Source organism: Lepidochelys kempii, chromosome 2, assembly GCF_965140285.1.
Source record: "Lepidochelys kempii isolate rLepKem1 chromosome 2, rLepKem1.hap1, whole genome shotgun sequence".
In the NCBI taxonomy this organism is placed as follows: Eukaryota; Metazoa; Chordata; order Testudines; family Cheloniidae; genus Lepidochelys; species Lepidochelys kempii.
This window is the reverse complement of record NC_136381.1, coordinates 258763475-258781255: the sequence shown is the minus strand read 5'-3', so window position 1 is coordinate 258781255 and position 17781 is coordinate 258763475. Positions and strand designations below refer to the sequence as shown.

At 40.2% G+C, this 17781-nt stretch overlaps 1 protein-coding gene across 6 annotated transcripts in view; it reads left to right on the top strand.

Moving 5' to 3' along the window:
* Positions 1-17781, top strand: part of DLEC1 (DLEC1 cilia and flagella associated protein) — a 54008-nt gene that overhangs the window by 21266 nt on the left and 14961 nt on the right. For 5 of the 6 annotated variants that reach the window (XR_012157651.1, XM_073334707.1, XM_073334706.1 and 2 more), the window contains 10 exons: positions 1563-1755; positions 3101-3159; positions 4445-4616; positions 5069-5162; positions 5410-5540; positions 9768-9926; positions 11734-11873; positions 12112-12265; positions 16106-16216; positions 17336-17466. Coding sequence is in view for 5 of the 6 variants with exons in the window: in XM_073334707.1 (XP_073190808.1) it covers positions 1563-1755; positions 3101-3159; positions 4445-4616; positions 5069-5162; positions 5410-5540; positions 9768-9926; positions 11734-11873; positions 12112-12265; positions 16106-16216; positions 17336-17466 (1344 nt within the window). In the remaining variant the exon portion in view is untranslated. The remainder of the gene's footprint in view (positions 1-1562; positions 1756-3100; positions 3160-4444; positions 4617-5068; positions 5163-5409; positions 5541-9767; positions 9927-11733; positions 11874-12111; positions 12266-16105; positions 16217-17335; positions 17467-17781) is intronic. The other variant, XM_073334708.1, reaches the window with a different exon arrangement.

The window sequence follows — 17781 nt, the reverse complement described above, 5'->3', positions numbered from 1 at the left end:
GATAACCAAAGCATCAATGGGCCAGATACTTACCTTGATTACATTAATATAAATCCTTACTGACTGTATTGACTTCACTGGAGTGCAGAACCTGACATGGAAACTGTATACAGCAAAATGAAAAGTGACAGAGAATTGTGTTTGGATTTATAAACGACGGGTCAGATTCTCAACTAGGGTAAATTGGCGGAGCTCCATTGCTATTGTGATTCCCGCCTGTTGAGGATCCAGCATCACATTTTCTGTACATTTTAATTGCACTGGCATGGTCACTACACTTTTATTGTAAAGCATTTGTATGAAACAAACCTGTACTTTGTGAAACAAACTTGCATACAATGCAGTAGTAAACAGGTGACTATCAAGAATAGTTTTATAGTTTCTGTCATACCAGGCAGTATAAAAATTGCACTTGTTCTTTTAGTTTCACCTCATTTGCACACAGAAATTAGAATATCAGCTTCCTGCCATACCTATTGTGTAGTGTGAGGTTTTAGATGTCACAGTGAAGTGGATTTTAAAGCCTATTAAATTACACAAAATTCCCCATGAAGCAACTCAATTAAGCAAGCATTCTTATTGACTGTTTTCTAGTTAAGTGGCATGACTGGCTAACAATGCATAATCATTTACTTACATGTCAAGAGTCTAAGCCTGACCTCATTTTACAATTAAATATAGAAACCTACCTACATAATAGCTAGCAGTACAGTCCAAACCCACTGAAGTCAATGGGAGTGTTTCCATTGATTTCAGTGGGCTTTGGATGAAATTCCAGAAAGGGAAAAGTTTGATGTCAGCAAAGGCTACTTCTGTTACCTAAATGCTGCACTACATTATAGGTTAAGAAGGCTAGAATCATAGAAATGTAGGGGTGGAAAGGATCTTAAAATGTCATTTAATCCATCCTCCTGTGCTGAGGCAGGATTAAGTATACTCAGACCACCCCGGTAGGTGTTTGTCTAACCTGTTCTTAAAAGCCTCCAATGATGGAGATTCCACAACCTCCTTTACTAACCTATTCTAGCTCTTAATTATTCTTATAGTTTAAAAGTTTTTCCTAATATCTAACCTAAATCTCCCTTGCAGCAGATTAAGCTCATTACTTCTTGTCGTACCTTCAATGGACATGGAGAACTATTGATCACAGTCCTCTTTATAACAGCCCTTAACATATCTGAAGACTGTTATCAGGTCCCTTCTCAGTTTTCTTTTCTCAGGACTCAACATGGCCAGTTTTTTAACGTTTCCTCATAGGTCAAGTTTTCTAAACCTTTTACGATTTTTTTTGCTCTCCTCTGGTCTCTCTCCAGTTTGTCCACATCTTGTGCTAATAGCTTTTCAATAGTTATATAGTTTATCGCAGCTTCCTTGTATTTTTATACTGTAACAATCTTCCTACACAACTCTATCAGTTTTGTGACTAGTAGAGATTTTCTTATGATCTTTAAGGAAAAGGATATTGTGGACTGTGGTACAATTTTATACTATGATCTTACAGAAAAAAATCTATCTAAATATTTGGTATTATAGTCTTTTTCTGTTTATTAATCTATTTCCAGTCATGTGGAACTTCCTTTCTACTGGCAGATAATGAAGCCTAATCTGCAACCATTAATGCCTGAAGAAACTGGGGACCTTGCAAAGGTCAAGTACCATCTAGATGTAGAGTCAGCTTTCTCTATAAATCCTAACCTGGGAATTCTGCAGCCCCACACTGATCACGAGTTTATTCTCACTTATGCTCCGCAGGAGGTACGGGTCAAGATTTCTTATTTCCTATAAATTCCAGCTGTGTATTTTTATGCAAGTCATAAAAACCTTGCTGTAGAGATTTTTGAATTAAGTTTAATCAACTGTTGTGATGCTGGGATACATAGTATTAAAAATCTACAGCGTTATTAAAGGAAAATATGTTTTGGTTGCAAAATATCGAGCCTGATTCTGATCTCAGTTTTATACTGATTCAGCTCCATTAACTTCATCTGAGATGCTTGAGATTTACAGTGGCATCAGAGCAGAATTGGGTTAGTGTATTTAAAAAGACTTGATCCAAACAGATTACAGAGTTGAGGGTGATTAGGGTCACATAACTGCCGAAACAGGAGTGGTTTAAGAAAGATCTTAATACAGGTTAATAGAAAACTGAATTAATAAATGTTTCATTAGTGAAAACATAAAATGACACATATTGCATTATTCAGATTACTGGTATTTATAAATAAGTGAGCTCTTTGTAACACATTACAGTATTAAGGTCCGACTGTATGTCATTCCTTCACACTATTAGCATAAAAGAAGAGCCATCTTTAAATTTAGTACTGCCAACGGGTACAACAGTGCCTCTTTTTCAAGCACAGTTTGGAGTTTGATGACCTCTGAATTTTTATATTAGTGGGATGGATAGACAAATACTTCAGCTGTTAAGGCATTAAAGTAATTTTATTCTTGATTTAGGGAAATCTCGCAGATATTTGTCTACAGTATGTAATATACTAGGGCAAATTAAAGGAAAAAGTCTGAATTACAGTAGAACCTCAGAGTTACGAACACCAAAGTTACAAACTGACTGGTCAACCACACACACCTCATTTGGAACTGGACGTATGCAATCAGGCAGCAGCAGAAACCTAAAAAAAAAAAAGTAAATACAGTACAGTACTGTATTAAATATACACTACTAAAAAAATAAAGGGAAAGTTTAAAAAAAAGATTTGACAAGGTAAGGAAACTGTTTCTGTGCTTGTTTCATTTAAGATGGTTAAAAGCAGCATTTTTCTTCTGCATAGTAAAGTTTCAAAGCTATATTAAGTCCAATGTTCAGTTATACACTTTTGAAAGAACAACCATAACGCTTTGTTCAGAGTTATGAACATTTCAGAATTACGAACAGCCTCCATTCCCAAGCTGTTCCTAATTCTGAGGTTCTACTGTAACGAGTATTTTTCTTGTAACCATGCAATATAGTTGTAGTCCTTTAACTTTTAATTATAGATTATTTTGCATCCACTTTTCCCCATTTTAAATGTTCTTGATTGCAGGGGGGGGGGAGATGGATACCTCAGCATAAATGATTTAAATTATGTCCTCTTTCATATAGCTGAAAGATTATCACAGTGTGATTCAAATTGTACTGAGGGACATCCCAGAGCCACCTAGGTAAGCTGAGAAGCAGTAGTGACATGCAACAGACACATAATAGTGTAATTAAATTATTAGCATTAAGTTTATTGGTGGTGGTTTATTTCTGTAGTGATTGTAATGCTTGTGAATGGTCCTGGATCGACAACGCTACATAATTTATCCACAGAATAGATAGCAGACAGCATCATTGCAAGCTTTCCCACATGCTTTAGTACTTCCCAGAGGGACCACCTATGTGGGCAAGAGGTAATTCAGTCTCCATGCCCATTAATTCCGTGGCCTTTCTGCTGAGACTACCAACAAGTTTGCCAATTATTACCAGTTGTCATAGTGGTCTTTGTGATATGGATACCTGCTCAGTAGAAATTGAACTGGGATGACTAAACTCGTTTCATGTAGAAGGAAGGACGATTATATTTTCCACATTTGTATCATTCAAAAAAAGATCAGCCAAAAAATATTTATTGCCAGGGTTGAGGCCTGTCATGGAAAACTTCCTTTCAGACTCAGTTTGCTTGAGAAGGTTATGAGCAGTTGCAAAAGAGACCTGTTATGGGAATTGGCAGTAGTAAAGTTTAACTGTAGTGCACGCTGCTCTCACCCATCAGTAACCCTCTGTATTTGTACTGCGCTTTTCATCTGTGGAGCTCAAAGTGCTTTACGAATATTAATTCTCACAACATCTCCATAAGGAAAGTAATGTTGTTATCATGATTTTTAGCTGAGGCACATTACAGGCCCACAATTCCACAAGTGGCCTGTAATTTTAGGAGCTTTGATTTTTAAGTGTCCAGTTTTAGACACCTGATGTTCAGAGGTGGTGAGCACCTTCAACTTCAGCTGAAGTCACTGGGAGCTAAGAGTGCTCAATACTTCTGAAGGTCACATCCTAGAGGTCAAATTCTGCTTTTAATTACACTGGTGTATATTCAGAAGCCAACAGATTTATTCTGGATATAACTGAGTGGGGAACCTGATCTTAGGTGTCTAAAACACCCCAATATGGAGACACACAATTTAAAAATTTGAATCTAAGCATTTTCCCATTATCAAAAGGCAATATGGTAGCAGACCAGGCAATAGGTCACTGGAGTCTTGACTCCCAGTGTCCTATTCTAACCACTAGATACCCTGGGTCTGATTCTCCTGTCATTCCAGTTTTATTTCATGGCTTCAGTAAAGTTACAGCTGATTCACTTCAGTGTAAGTTAAAGGCAAATCAAACCCCCTATATCACACTAGATCAGATCATATATAAATGCAAAATCTGCTCAGTAATTCTAATGATTTCCTCACACAGCTCAGAAAAGCAGGTGATGCTTGGAAATTCAGAATCCAAAACAGATGATGTGATTGCACTGGAAATAGAAGTTAAAGGTTCAACGGAACCATTTCAACTCCTTTTGGAACCCTATATCATTATCATCCCTGGAGAAAACTTTATTGGCGTAAATGTAAAAAAAACATTTAAGGTTTGTTTGCTTCTACCTTTATGTTGTTGTTCAGTGCATGTAACTAGGCTTCATGGGCGTAATGGGAGCGCATATATTGCTGTATTCTAACAGTAGCTTTGGTTAGCCACATTTTTCTGGATTTAACTTTAACCGTCAATGTTGCTTTAAACTCTTGGGTTTTATGTTTTTTGTTTGTTCTTGATTCATTTCAGGGAAGGGGTTCAAGTACTATGGTGATACAGGCCATGCAAATAACTAGATAGACCTGTCACATCCTAAAACTGATCTTAGCATGTTTATAGTAGAATGGTTTTGACATGAGTTCACTGTTGAAGATAAAATTGAAACAGTGCAAACACTGAAATACCTTGTTTCTAAGGCAGCACTATTGACAACATATTGGCATTTTGCAGACTCCCGTGAAAGCATAAAGTGCATTATTTAGCTCATTAATTTTTCAATTGTTTTAGATGTGGAATAACAGCAAATCATCCATCAAATATACATGGGGAAAAATCAGTGCACATGATATAGTTGAAGTTGAACCTTATACTGGAGTGTTAGGTAAAGTTTCTGTGCTTTGTAAATAATTATTAGTAGAAATATTTAAATTGTTGAGTGTTACATTAAGAAAGAAATGGTAGAGTGTGATGTTGTCAACACGTTTGTGAAATTAGGGCCTGATCCAAAGCAGATGGAAGTCAATGGGAGTCTTCCCATTGACGTTCAAAGGCTTTGGGGATTTAGCCGTGTAAAGTGGGGAGGAGGGGAAAGATGATGATTATGAAGAAACTGAATTTTTCTTTTCTAGAAGCCAATGAATTCTGTGAATTTGAATTGAATTTTACTGGAAGCAAACCTGGATATGCCAGCCATAACCTGCATTGTAAAATCGAGCACTCTGTGGAGCCAGTTGTGCTGCATGTGGAGGCTGCTTTTAAGGTGACAATACATACAACATTTCAGGAGGATGGGCTGGCTGAGAGAGCTGATAATGATATATGTATAAATATAACCTTTCACCTTTTGGGTGTCTGACGTTTGGTACTATCTAATGGTTGGTGAGTGGCCTATGTGAAATGAGTTGGTGGTCTCAGTCCAATACCTAGAAGAAATCCCTTATTTCATCACTAGTTAGAACTCTTATTGTAATAGGTGTACATAAACTAGAGGGCTGCACAATTTGTTGCTTCTATAGGCTGAGCTCATGGCACACATTGGGGCTCCTTGCATTCTTCCATTCCCCACCACAAGGTCCCTTTATGCTACCCTAACTTCCTCCTCTATTTCAGGGACTCCTTGTAACCCACTTCCACCTACCCCATGCCAGGGGTTCTGTTTGCACCCTATCCCATTCCCTCCATTCCAGCGTCTCCCATTCTCCCTCCCAATTACAGAGGCTCTGTATGCCCCTTCATTGCCCCCTCTGCCACATTCCAGGGGATGTGTGTCCTCCATTCCTCCCTCCCCCTATACCACTGTCCCCCATTCTCCCCTTGTGATGTCAGGAGCTCTTGTGCTCCGTGTTATGCCTTCCATACCAGGGTTGCCCATGCCATAGGATCTATGTGTGACGGGTTCTTCCTGGGCTCTCCACCTGGAACTGGGGTACCACTGAGCCCCCTGACCCACCAGCTTGGACTCCCTCTCACACTGTACTGCTGTGACAAGCTACAAAGCACTCCAGCGTGCACTTTCACCAGCATACAAACAGGTAGGGACACACCCAGCTGCAGTTACAAGCAGGCTCTCTGACCAGCCCCTGCATGGGAAGGCTACTCTCAGCTACTCAGGCATGCACCTCCTCTGAAGTGTAAACCCAAAATTATACTGTCTTGCATTGCACAGGGAACTGTACAGCGTAAGCTCATAAAATTCACCCCCCTCCCTCAATGGGGAGAGGAATATGCAACAGCTTTTGTTACGCAACAGCCCCTGAGTTATGATTCCCACACACTTCACTCCAACTCACTCGTTTAGATAAAGCAAAAAGAAGTTTATTAACTACAAAAGATAGATTTTAAGTGATAGCAAATAGATCAAATCAGATTACCTAGCAAATAAACAAAACCGCAAACTAAACGTAATATACTAAATGGATTAGATATGAATAGCAGATTCTCACCCTAAGAGATGATACAAGCAGGCTGTAGTTTCTTAAGGGGCAAGCTGCACTTGCTTTACAGCTTGGAATCCCCAGGTGTTTCATTCACAGGCTAAAAATCCCTTTAGTCTGGGTCCAGCACTTCTCCCAGTTCAGTCTTTATTCCTCAGGTCTTTTCAGGAGTTTTCTTGTGTGGAGAGCGAAGAACACCAGATGATGTCACTACCTGCCTTGTATAACTTTTGCATATGGTGGGAATCCTTTGTTCCCAAAGCTTGGTTTCCAGACTGGTCTGTGGAAAAATACTGACATCCCAAGATGGAGTCTAGAGACGTGGTCTCATCACATGTCCTTGTAGAGTCATAGCAGCCATCGTTCACAGCCTATTTGGAGCGTTGACAGGAAGGTTTACCAGGTGGGGGATAAGCTTCTCCTAAGGCCTGTTGTTTTTTCCTGATGGCCCATTGCTCTGAATTGGCCCTTCCAATGTATTCAAAAATGATACATGCATACAAATAGGATAATCATGTACAGCAAATCATAACCTTTCCAATGACATCTCACATAACCCATCTTGCATAAAATGCATCATAATTATGCCATAATCATATCATAATAATATCACTGTGAAGATTATGGGGTGCAGTGTCACACTGTGTATTTGTGTACCTACCCCTGTCTTCTCATGCCAGTACCTCTGTATCCTTCCCCCCATGCCAAGATCCCTGCATTCTTCTCCCCGACCCATGCTAGGGGCTGTGTGTATGCCCCCCCATTCCCTCCCATCGTATTTCTTTTCTTTCTGTCTGGAAGATAAGTCATTCAGCATTTTACACTGTATTGGGACAATAAGCAGAACTGAAATGGGGGGTATTTTTATGCTGGAAGGTGTTAATGGTTGCCATCAACCAGTTCTTCCATTTTTCTCTGAGACAATTACAGAGGTGGCTAAAGCTGCTGTTCCGCTAACCAGATGCCAGGGGCTTCATGTGTCCCCCTTTTCCCTCTTCCAATTTTCACCAGAGTCAATAGGTTTCTGCCCATTGCTGCCTAAAACATTTTTGGACATTTTGAAATTAATTAGGTGTTATTGTGTTTCATACACAGAAACAGATAAATGCCATCAAGTTGAGTGTAAGCCAAATGTATATGGCACTGTCTACGCAGGCAGCCAAACTCTCTTCAACCTTGTTCTGAGGGAACAGAGACAGGACCCAGGGCTGACACTCTTATAATTAATTAGTAATTTTTCTAGGGTATAGGCAGTGCTCTGAGATAATCCTCGGGTTGAAGTACAAGGCTAGATTTTCAAGGGGCTAAAGTTTTTAAAGGGCCTGCCTCCTTTTTGTGCATACAGTTTGTACCCCTCAAATAAATGATGAAGAGAAATCGGAGTAATCTAGTTTGTGCCCACAATTGGGTAGGTAGGGCACATTTGAGTTGTGGGTGCAGTTTGTGCCCGCAGTTCATTTTTGCAGGTCCAAATTGTGTGGCTGCAAATTGCTGCTACAGACAGGTAGCCTGGGCCTTCGAGAAGTCTGGCCCACAGCACAGGGAAGATACAGGTGAGGCAGTATGGGCAGGCTTCCTCTGCTGCTCCCTGTGCTGTATATGTTCTTTGCAGAAAGGGCCTAATCTAAAACCCACTGAAGTAAATGGAAAGACTCCCATTGACTTTAGTGGGCTTTGGATCAGGCCCGAAAAGAGGATTTCAGTCTTTAGGGTTATCAGAAGCCTTTGCAGGAATACTAAATTCACATAAAAGTACTGGCATGAATGTCACCCAGATAGTAACGATTCTGTCACCACCTGTCCTGTAACCCTAAATGCTTCTGTACTGTGCAGTTTTGGCTGAGAGCCCTGACACCAGAAGCATGCTCACTGCACAATGACCTCAGCCTGGTTACTCCTTGCAGGATAACACCAACAGCTCTTCCAGTCCCGAGTTTCCCCCAAAACCATCTGACCTGGACCTGCAGTATCCAATACCTTTCACTGGATACTGACAGAGGTTGTTAAGCTTGCTGCCTCCAAAGAGCAAAGAGCTGTTAGTTTAGCTGAGGACTTTACCCTTCTGTTTAATACACAGCACTGAGATGGATTGTCTATTAAAAGGAACGTATTTAAATGATAATAAGTAAGAATAGAAGACACGGATATGATTACAAATAAAACAAAACACACTTTCTAGTGACTAAAACTTAACTTCAGCAAGTTACAATTTTGTTGAAGCAGGTTTCTCACCAAAAGTCATTTCCAGCTACTCTTGGTGTGCAGGCCAAGAGGATCCACTCTTCAGGAACTCAGAAGGTGCTGCTTCCCCTTTATCTGCCAGGTGATGGATGCCAAACTGTCACTCTCTTTCTGCTTATATTTACCAAGGTCGACTGTCACCCTTTCAAGAGCCAGGAAGGCTGCATCATAATCATTAAGTTGTCTTCTCCCCCACCCCATGCATTTAGCTTGATGGCTTTTTTATGTGGATGTATATGTAGATGTAATCTTCATTGTCTTCTGAGGTATTACCTGGCTCAGTGTACACTGGAGACACAGGAAAACAGGCCAGGACAGGCCTGTCTAGGACAGGCTGGGCTTAGGGTCTAGGCCTGTCTAGGACAGACTGTTTCCAAAACACCTTTTAAGAACGTATTTCTAGCACACATTTATATTTCTTTATACACCACCTGTACATTCATCATCCATAATATTAATGACCAGCATGTTATTGGTTTGCATATCTTACATGACACCTTTTAGATACAGATTATGCCAACAGTGTTTTGGGGGAATGTGTTTGTATCAGGCCAGAGGTGAGTTATGGTATGGGGTGCCCTCTGCCTGTTAGCATTGAGGGACTCCCGGGCCACAAATGAAATCTAAGTGTAGTGCGATGTATTAATCAGAAGAAGGATATTGATGATTTTATGATCTCTTCTGTATTAGAAACTGAACCTTTGCTTTCTGTTATAAGTTAATATAAACACAAATCTTAGCTAATGTATGCTTTTTAATCAGGCAATTTCGATATTGATATCCATTTTAATGTATATTTCTTGGTGTCCTAGGGTCCAGCTCTCTCTATTGATGTTCCATCACTCCATTTAGGTTTGATTAAATTGGGAGAAAATGTGTTAAGTACCTTTGAGATTCAAAACCTAAGTCAATTGCCAGCATGGTGGAGAATGCAAGAAAGTCAAGCTTGCTTAGCTGAAAGGAACGAAGATGTAAGTCGTTCCAAGAGGTTCTTTATAAGACTGGTAATATAGTTCTGTAAGACTCTGCCCAGAACCAGCTACACTATCTTCTTTATCATTTGTGTCTCAGCTCCCAGGGCACTAAATTTCATCCCCCAAATCAGAAAAGTAATTTTCAGTTTTCTTATGATGATGAACAAACTGATTTTTGCACATCAAGAAAGTACAGCACAAGTTTTATTAAGTGCAATAATGTTTAGCTATTTTTCTTTGTTTCTATTTATAATGTGCCTAGGACAAATTCCCTGCTGGCCTAATTCTGTGATATGCTGAACATATCCTCAGGGGCAGTGAATGACCTCAACTCCCACTGCTGTTAATAGGAGCCTCCTGGAAGGATATCAGCACCTTGAAGGATTGGGCCTTATGGTTATTAAACAATACATTTGAAAAAGTGCAAATTTGTCACAAAAACAACTATAAAACTTCATACCCAACAAAATACCAAAAGCATTGTTTACGATCACCTAGAATGTTACGTATCAAATATATTCCATCCACATTCTTGACCCCATTGTTTGTCGAGGAAATCTTTCTTCTCTTAGATAGTATCTGTTGGCCAAGAACTGGCTTAGACATGGTTTAAAATGGTGGTCACACTAATGTTCTTGTGTACCTGTCCCCAGTGCCAGATTTATCTGTCCCGCTCCCCAGAATATTTTGGCACTGTCCACTTGGTACATTCGTAGCTGTTATGAACAGAGAACTATTATGAACAGGAAGGTGTATCTCTGCCACCCTCACTGAAAACCAGATTTGGTCCCATGTTCTTTCAAGGGAAAGATCTGGACATAGTGATTCATGCCACTGTCATACTCTGCCTGGGGTACATATTAAATCTCTTTGGAGCCTGATGCTGGAAATTTGTTAAGCAAGTACATTACATTGGTCCTTTGTAATCTGAGTTGGCTGCCCATGAGTTTCTGGATTAAGATGATGATGAAGATTGTCTTTGACATATAGAGGCCTGAAACTTACTTACTTTGAAAGATCATGTCTCTCTTCATATTATACAGTTGCAGTTAAGGTCAGCGGAAGCAAGATGGAGGTTTCTTGTTTAAAAGAGAAGGGGCTGCTGGCAGGGTGTTTCCCAGGAGGGCCTGTTTGTTTTGGAACACACTCCCCACTTTGGTCTGTGATAGCCAGAATATGTTGACCTTCAGAGCATGCTACAAATCCAGGATTTTGCGGGTAGGGAGGCTGGTGGCAGAGGGTTGACTCTGAGGAGCATAGGGAGCTGTATCGGATATCTGATTATTGCTAGCATATGGTTGCATTTGTGGCTGGATTTGTCATGCTTTGTGTTTTAAAATAAATGTCTAGGACACCTAGAATCTGGGATAGATGCTTTTTATTTTTATATAAAGAATCATTGTAGGTCCATATCTCTAAAACAAAGAAGGCAAAATTCTGCCCTTCAAGTTGTTCATGTAATTCCTACTGTAGTCAGTAAAAGTTGGACATGATTGTTGGCCAAAATTTGGTCTAAAGACATTTTGTAAGCACAGCTTTCTTGGACAGAATGGGTCAGGCTAGCAGAACTAAATGAGGGACCCTATCTAGTTAATTAAAAGTTACTTCTTACCTTAAACAGTGGAAGATCCACAATGTCATGTGCTGTATTCTCAGTCTCCTGATCGATATCCTGAGTTCTTCAGTTTGGGTCTTTAGCTGCATGGTATGCAAAGCGCTTACCAAACTGAGAACTTGGGTTCAGCATTTTACATTGCCTAGCAAGGTTTTGAGTGACATTCACATTTGTTTCTCTATCACCTAGGCATCCCCATTCACGATTCAGCCATCTGATGGAGAATTACCTCCTTTGGGCAAATGCAGCGTGTCAGTTCTGTTCAGGTCCTTGCTATGTCAACGTCTCCAGACAGTATTAGAGCTAGATGTCGAAAATGGAGAAGGAAGGTGAGGAAAAAAATGGAAGTTTTCCTTTAAGCCATATTTTAGTTTTGATATTTTTGTCTCCTGAAACACCACGGACAATGACCCACACCTGCAGCACTCAGAATAGTATAATATATCAATAAGCTGCTCAATTACACATATTGCTAAATTAACACTACCCTCATGCTTCCCAGAATGTCTGTGTAAATTCACTAACTACGCAACAGTAAAACTGGGCCATTTCTGGGTCTATTTCCAGTCATCTTCCTGTTTTTGTTGAAGTTCAGACCCCCCAAGCATGTCTGATGTCTAGTCACTTGGTGTTCAGTGAAATTTATATTGGAGTTCCAGCACAAGCTACTGTCAAACTCTTTAACCAGACACTGCTGCCAGCAAAATACTTTTGGGAAGAGGTAAGTGACTTTCTACTGTGACAGTTAGTAGTGACACTAAACTGGGAGGAGTGGTAGATACGCTGGGAGGTAGGGATAGGATACAGAGGGACCTAGACAAAATAGAGGATTGGGCCAAAAGAAATCTGATGAGGTTCAACAAGGACAAGTGCAGAGTCCTGCAATTAGGACAGAAGAATCCCATGTACTGCTACAGACTAGGGACCAAATGACTAGGCAGCAGTTCTGCAGAAAAGGACCTAGGGGTTACAGTGGATGAGAAGCTGGATATGAGTCGACAGTGTGCCCTTATTGCCAAGAAGGCTAACAGCATTTTGAGCTGTATAAGTAGGGGCATTGCCAGCAGATCGAGGGAAGTGATTATTCCCCTCTATTCGACATTGGTGAGGCCTCATCTGGAGTACTGTGTCCAGTTTTGGGCCCCACACTACAAGAAGGATGTGGAAAAATTGGAAAGAGTCCAGTGGAGGGCAACAAAAATAATTAGGGGCTGGAGCACATGACTTATGAGGCAAGGCTGAGGAAACTGGGATTGTTTAGTCTGCAGAAGAGAAGAATGAGGTGGGATTTGATAGCTGCTTTCAACTCCCTGAAGGGGGGGTTCCAAAGAGGATGAATCTAGGCTGTTCTCAGTGGTACCAGATGACAGAACAAGGAGTAATGGTCTCAAGTTGCAGCGGGGGAGGTTTAGGTTGGATGTTAGGAAAAACTTTTTCACTCGGAGGGTGGTGAAGCACTGGAATGGGTTACCTAGGGAGATGGTTGAATCTCCTTCCTTAGAGGTTTTCAAGGTCAGGCTTGACAAAGCCCTGGCTGGGATGATTTAGTTGGGGATTGGTCCTGCTTTGAGCAAGGGGTTGGACTAGATGATCTCCTGAGGTCTCTTCCAACTCTGAATTCTGTGATTCTATGACACAAGATAGGGGCTGAGCTCTGTAGTTGCTATCACAATACAAATAATAAAAAATAATAATAAGATAACTTCTGCGATGTGTCCTATGTGTAGTCACCCCTTGATTGGGTCATCAGCAGGAATTAAATCTGGGAACGCTTGCTCTAAAGCAGCGGTACTCAACCAGGGGTCTGTGGTCCCCTGGCAGTCTGTGAGCCCTTTCAGGGGGGCCGCACGGTCCCGCAGCTGAAACCCGGTGCCCCTAGCCGCACGTGGGGCTGAAGCTGGGAGCGGTGCGGGGCTGAAGCCAGCATCCCCCTTCCCCAGCCAGGAGCGGCACGGGGCTATCCCTTGCCTGCACCCTGAGCTACTTCCCTGCCCACACACAGCCCCTAGCTATGCCCTCCCTGCACCCTGAACCACAGCCCTCACTGCACACAGCCCGTAGGTGCCCCCCTGCCTGCACCCTGAGTGGTTTTCAAACTTTTTGAGCTGAGTCCCCCCTTTGAGTTATATTTTTTGGTTGCGGTCCTCCACAACCCAGACAGGCTAGGTGGCCTGCTGAGGTGAGTCACGGGGTGGAGGTGGTGCTCCCTCCCTGGACTCCCCTGTGCGGAGCTGGCCCGAGCCCCACCAGCCCTCACCTCCCAAAATAGAAGTCAAACTATGCCTATGCCCAAGGGTCCCCTTCCCACCCCCCGCTTTGCCCTGGAGTTTTTATAGCATGTTGAGGGGGGCCTCAGCAGGAAAAGGGTTGAGAACCCCTGGACTAAGGCACAATCCTTTCCCCTTCAGCTAAAGGAGTAACTCTGTTAACTGGGAGCAGTAGATCTATCTTATTCTCTATGTTGACTGGCCACTAGAGAAGCGACAGGACACACTTAGCCTGCGTGTTACACAACGTATTGTGCTGTGTCAGGAATTCCATTGATTTGTTGGAATTAATTTATGATTCTGTGATTATATTATGAGGTAACTGAGAAATCCCTCATTCTGGACTTTTATACCACATTTGGGCTTTGGAGGCAGATTTGTGTGGGAAAAGTGTACATATAATAATAATTACTATTAGGGCTGTCAAGTGATTACAAAAATTAATCACGATTAATTGCATTGTTCGAGAATAATAGAAGAGCATTCATTTAAATATTTTGGATGTTTTCTATATTTTCAAATATATTGATTTCAATTACCACACAGAATACAAAGTGTACAGTGCTCACTTTATATTATTATTTTTGTTATATATATTATAATATTACATTATTATTATAAATATACAAATATTTGCACAGTAAAAAAACAAAAGAAATAGTATTTTTCAATTCACCTAATACAAATAATGTAGTGCAATCTCTTTATCATGAAAGCTGAACTTACAAATGTAGAATTATGTAAAAAAAAATAACTGCACTCAAAAATAAAACAATGTAAAACGTTAGAGCCTACAAGTCCACTCAGTCTTACTTGTTCAGCCAGTCGCTCAAACAAACAGGTTTGTTTACATGTGCAGGAGATAATGCTGCCCACTTCTTGTTTACGTGTCACCTGAAAATGACAACAGGTGTTTGTGTGGCACTGTTTGTAGCCAGCGTTGCAAGATATTCACATGCCAGATGCGTTAAAAATGTCCTTTCATGCTTCAACTATCCTTCCAGAGGACATGCGTCCATGCCAATGACGGGTTCTGCTCGATAATAATCCAAAGCAATGCGGACTGACGCATATTCATTTTCACCATCTCAGTCAGATGCCACCAGCAGAAGGTTGATTTTCTTTTTTGGTGGTTCAGTTCTGTAGATTCCGCATCGGAGTGTTGCTCTTTTAAGACTTCTGAAAGCATGCTCCACACCTCGTCCCTCTTCAGATTCTTAAACCTTGGGTTGAGTGCTGTAGCTATCTTTAGAAATCTCACATTGGAACCTTCTTTGCATTTTGTCAAACCTGAAGTGAAAGTGTTCTTAAAATGAACAACATGTGCTGGGTCATCATCCAAGATTGCTATAACATGAAATATATGGTAGAATGTGGGTAAAACAGAGCAGGAGACATACAGTTCTCCCCCAAGGAGTTCAGTCACAAATTTGCTTTTTTTTTTTTAACGAAAGTCATCAGCATGGAAGCATGCCCTCTGGAATGGTGACCAAAGAATGAAGGGGCATACGAATGTTTAGCACATCTGGCACGTAAATACCTTGCAATGCCGGCTACAAAAGTGCCATGCAAACGCCTGTTCTCACTTTAAGGTGACATTGTAAATAAGCAGGAAACATTATGTCCCGTAAATGTAAACAAACTTGTTTGTCTTAGCGATTGGCTGAACAAGAAGTAGAACTGAGTGGACTTGTAGGCTCTACAGCTTTACATTGTTTTGTTGTTTGAGTGCAGTTATGTAACAAAAAAACCCTTTATTTGTAAGTTGCACTTTCACGATAAAGAGATTGCACTTCAGTACATGTGTGAGGTGAATTGAAAAATACAATTTCTTTGTTTATCATTTTTACAGTGCAAATATTTGTAATAAAAACAATAATATAAGGTTAGCACTGTACACTTTGTATTCTGTGTTGTAATTTAAATTAATATATTTGAAAATGTAGAAATATATCCAAAAATATTTAATACATTTCAATTGGTATTCTATTGTTTAAAAGTGCGATTAATTGTGATAAAAAAATTGAGTTAATTGCATGAATTAACTGTGATTAATTGACAGCCCTAATTACTATTAAAAAAAAAAAGTAATGGACAAAAGCATCTAAGTAACTTAACGTAGTGGAATTAAAGCGTGTCCAGACTCTACATATCAGATCTATCATTTTCCTGAAACATATAGATTCTCTGTGTTGCTTCATCCTGATAATCATTTCCAATTTGGAGATTAATTTTTAATGGTGTAGATTTCATCACAGTTAACTGAATGTTCAAGTGTTTATCCTACTTGATAGCTTATCGGAAGTCAGTCAGCTTTCTGCTCTGCCAGTGTCTCCCCAAGAAGTGGCACTTTGGGCCCACATGAAGAAAAAGAATTGTGTATAGAGCTAACAGCTAATATTATGGTAAGTTTAAAAACTGGTCTAATTTTAATAGCACAGAGAACACTGGGATTCTTATTTCAGGACTATGTGGCAAAAACAGTATTTGCAAGGACAGTACAATGCAATTGTGCATAAAATCTGTCTCAAACTGCCTTTCAGATATGCTTTATAGACTAACATGATTGAAGACAGAAGATAATATGATTTAAACTATAGGCACCTTAAATTGACTTTGTAGTCGGCTTGCTTGCTGCTTTGTTTTATTTTTTTTTCTACTATGCTCTTTTGTTTACACTTAATGATTAATGCTGCTTTTGTAATATACAAAACTATTATTGACCTTTATTCTTAATACATATTAAATTGATTAAATTTTACTTTATGGTCCTGAAAACATCTTCCTTACATTAATTCTCACCATTTTTCTCTCTCATTCTAAGGCTTGGCTACACCTAAAACTTAGGTCAATCTAGCTCATTTCTCAGGGGTGTGAAAAATTCACCCCTCCGAGAGACATAATTGTCACCCTAAACCCTGCTATAGACACCATTAGGTTGACAGAAAAATTCTTCTGTCGACCTGCCTACCACCTCTCATCCTCTTGAGAGAAATGGGAAAACCCCTTCCGTCACTGTAGCAAGTGTCTACACTACGGTGCTACAGCTGTGCAGCTGCAGCGCCATAACTATGCCACTGTAGCATCTGTAGTGTAGACATATCCTAACTCTTCCTTACCTGGAAAAACTTAAAGGAGGGAGGTCAGAATTAATGTGTCCAGACAATGAGCTCCATTTCCACAAGCAGTCCTGCACTGAAAAGACAGGCTTCTACCAGAAAATGTGGCAAAAATCAGTAATGGTGCATTTTTAGGTTTACAGTATTTGATGTTGATGCAAAACATACAGTAACATCAGCAAATTTTTAATTTGGTATCTACTACCAAACAAATCTGATGCAGTGTTTTGGTAGGAAATCCATGACAAGCAACCTGTAAAACTTCTCAGTCTTCCCCTGCAATTCTGTTGGTTTTTTTAATCCAGTAAGATTTTTACCTGTTTTACTAATACATTTTTGATGATGACATCTTTCGTCTGTATGTTTGACTCCATTTACAAAGAAGATGTGACTTTCTCCTGTTAGGATGAGCTGAATGACCTTACCCTCTGCTGTAGCATAGAAGATATGATTGAACCTCTTTTTATGGGCATTTCTGGCCAAGTAAAGGGACTGCATGTCACATACTTGATACCTTGTGACAGTAAAGTTACCAGGTAAATGAAGGTGTTATAAAATAATCACCCAGACTTGTTTGTTGGTTTTTAACATCTAATACACTGTAATAGTCCATCTATATTCTGATTGAATATCTTTGCTTTCTCTGCTTGGAGTGAAAGAATTAGCCCTCTCGCTGCCAGCCAAGGGATGGGGATCCTATGCCCATCATACCTTTACAAGCCAAAGTAACTGTCTGCAATGTTTAAAATATGTAAATTTAACTCTCAGATATGGATATTAAAGTATTGAGTTCTATACCATACAATTTAAGATCAAATATCCTGGGCTGTTTCGAAGTTTTCCTGCCACAT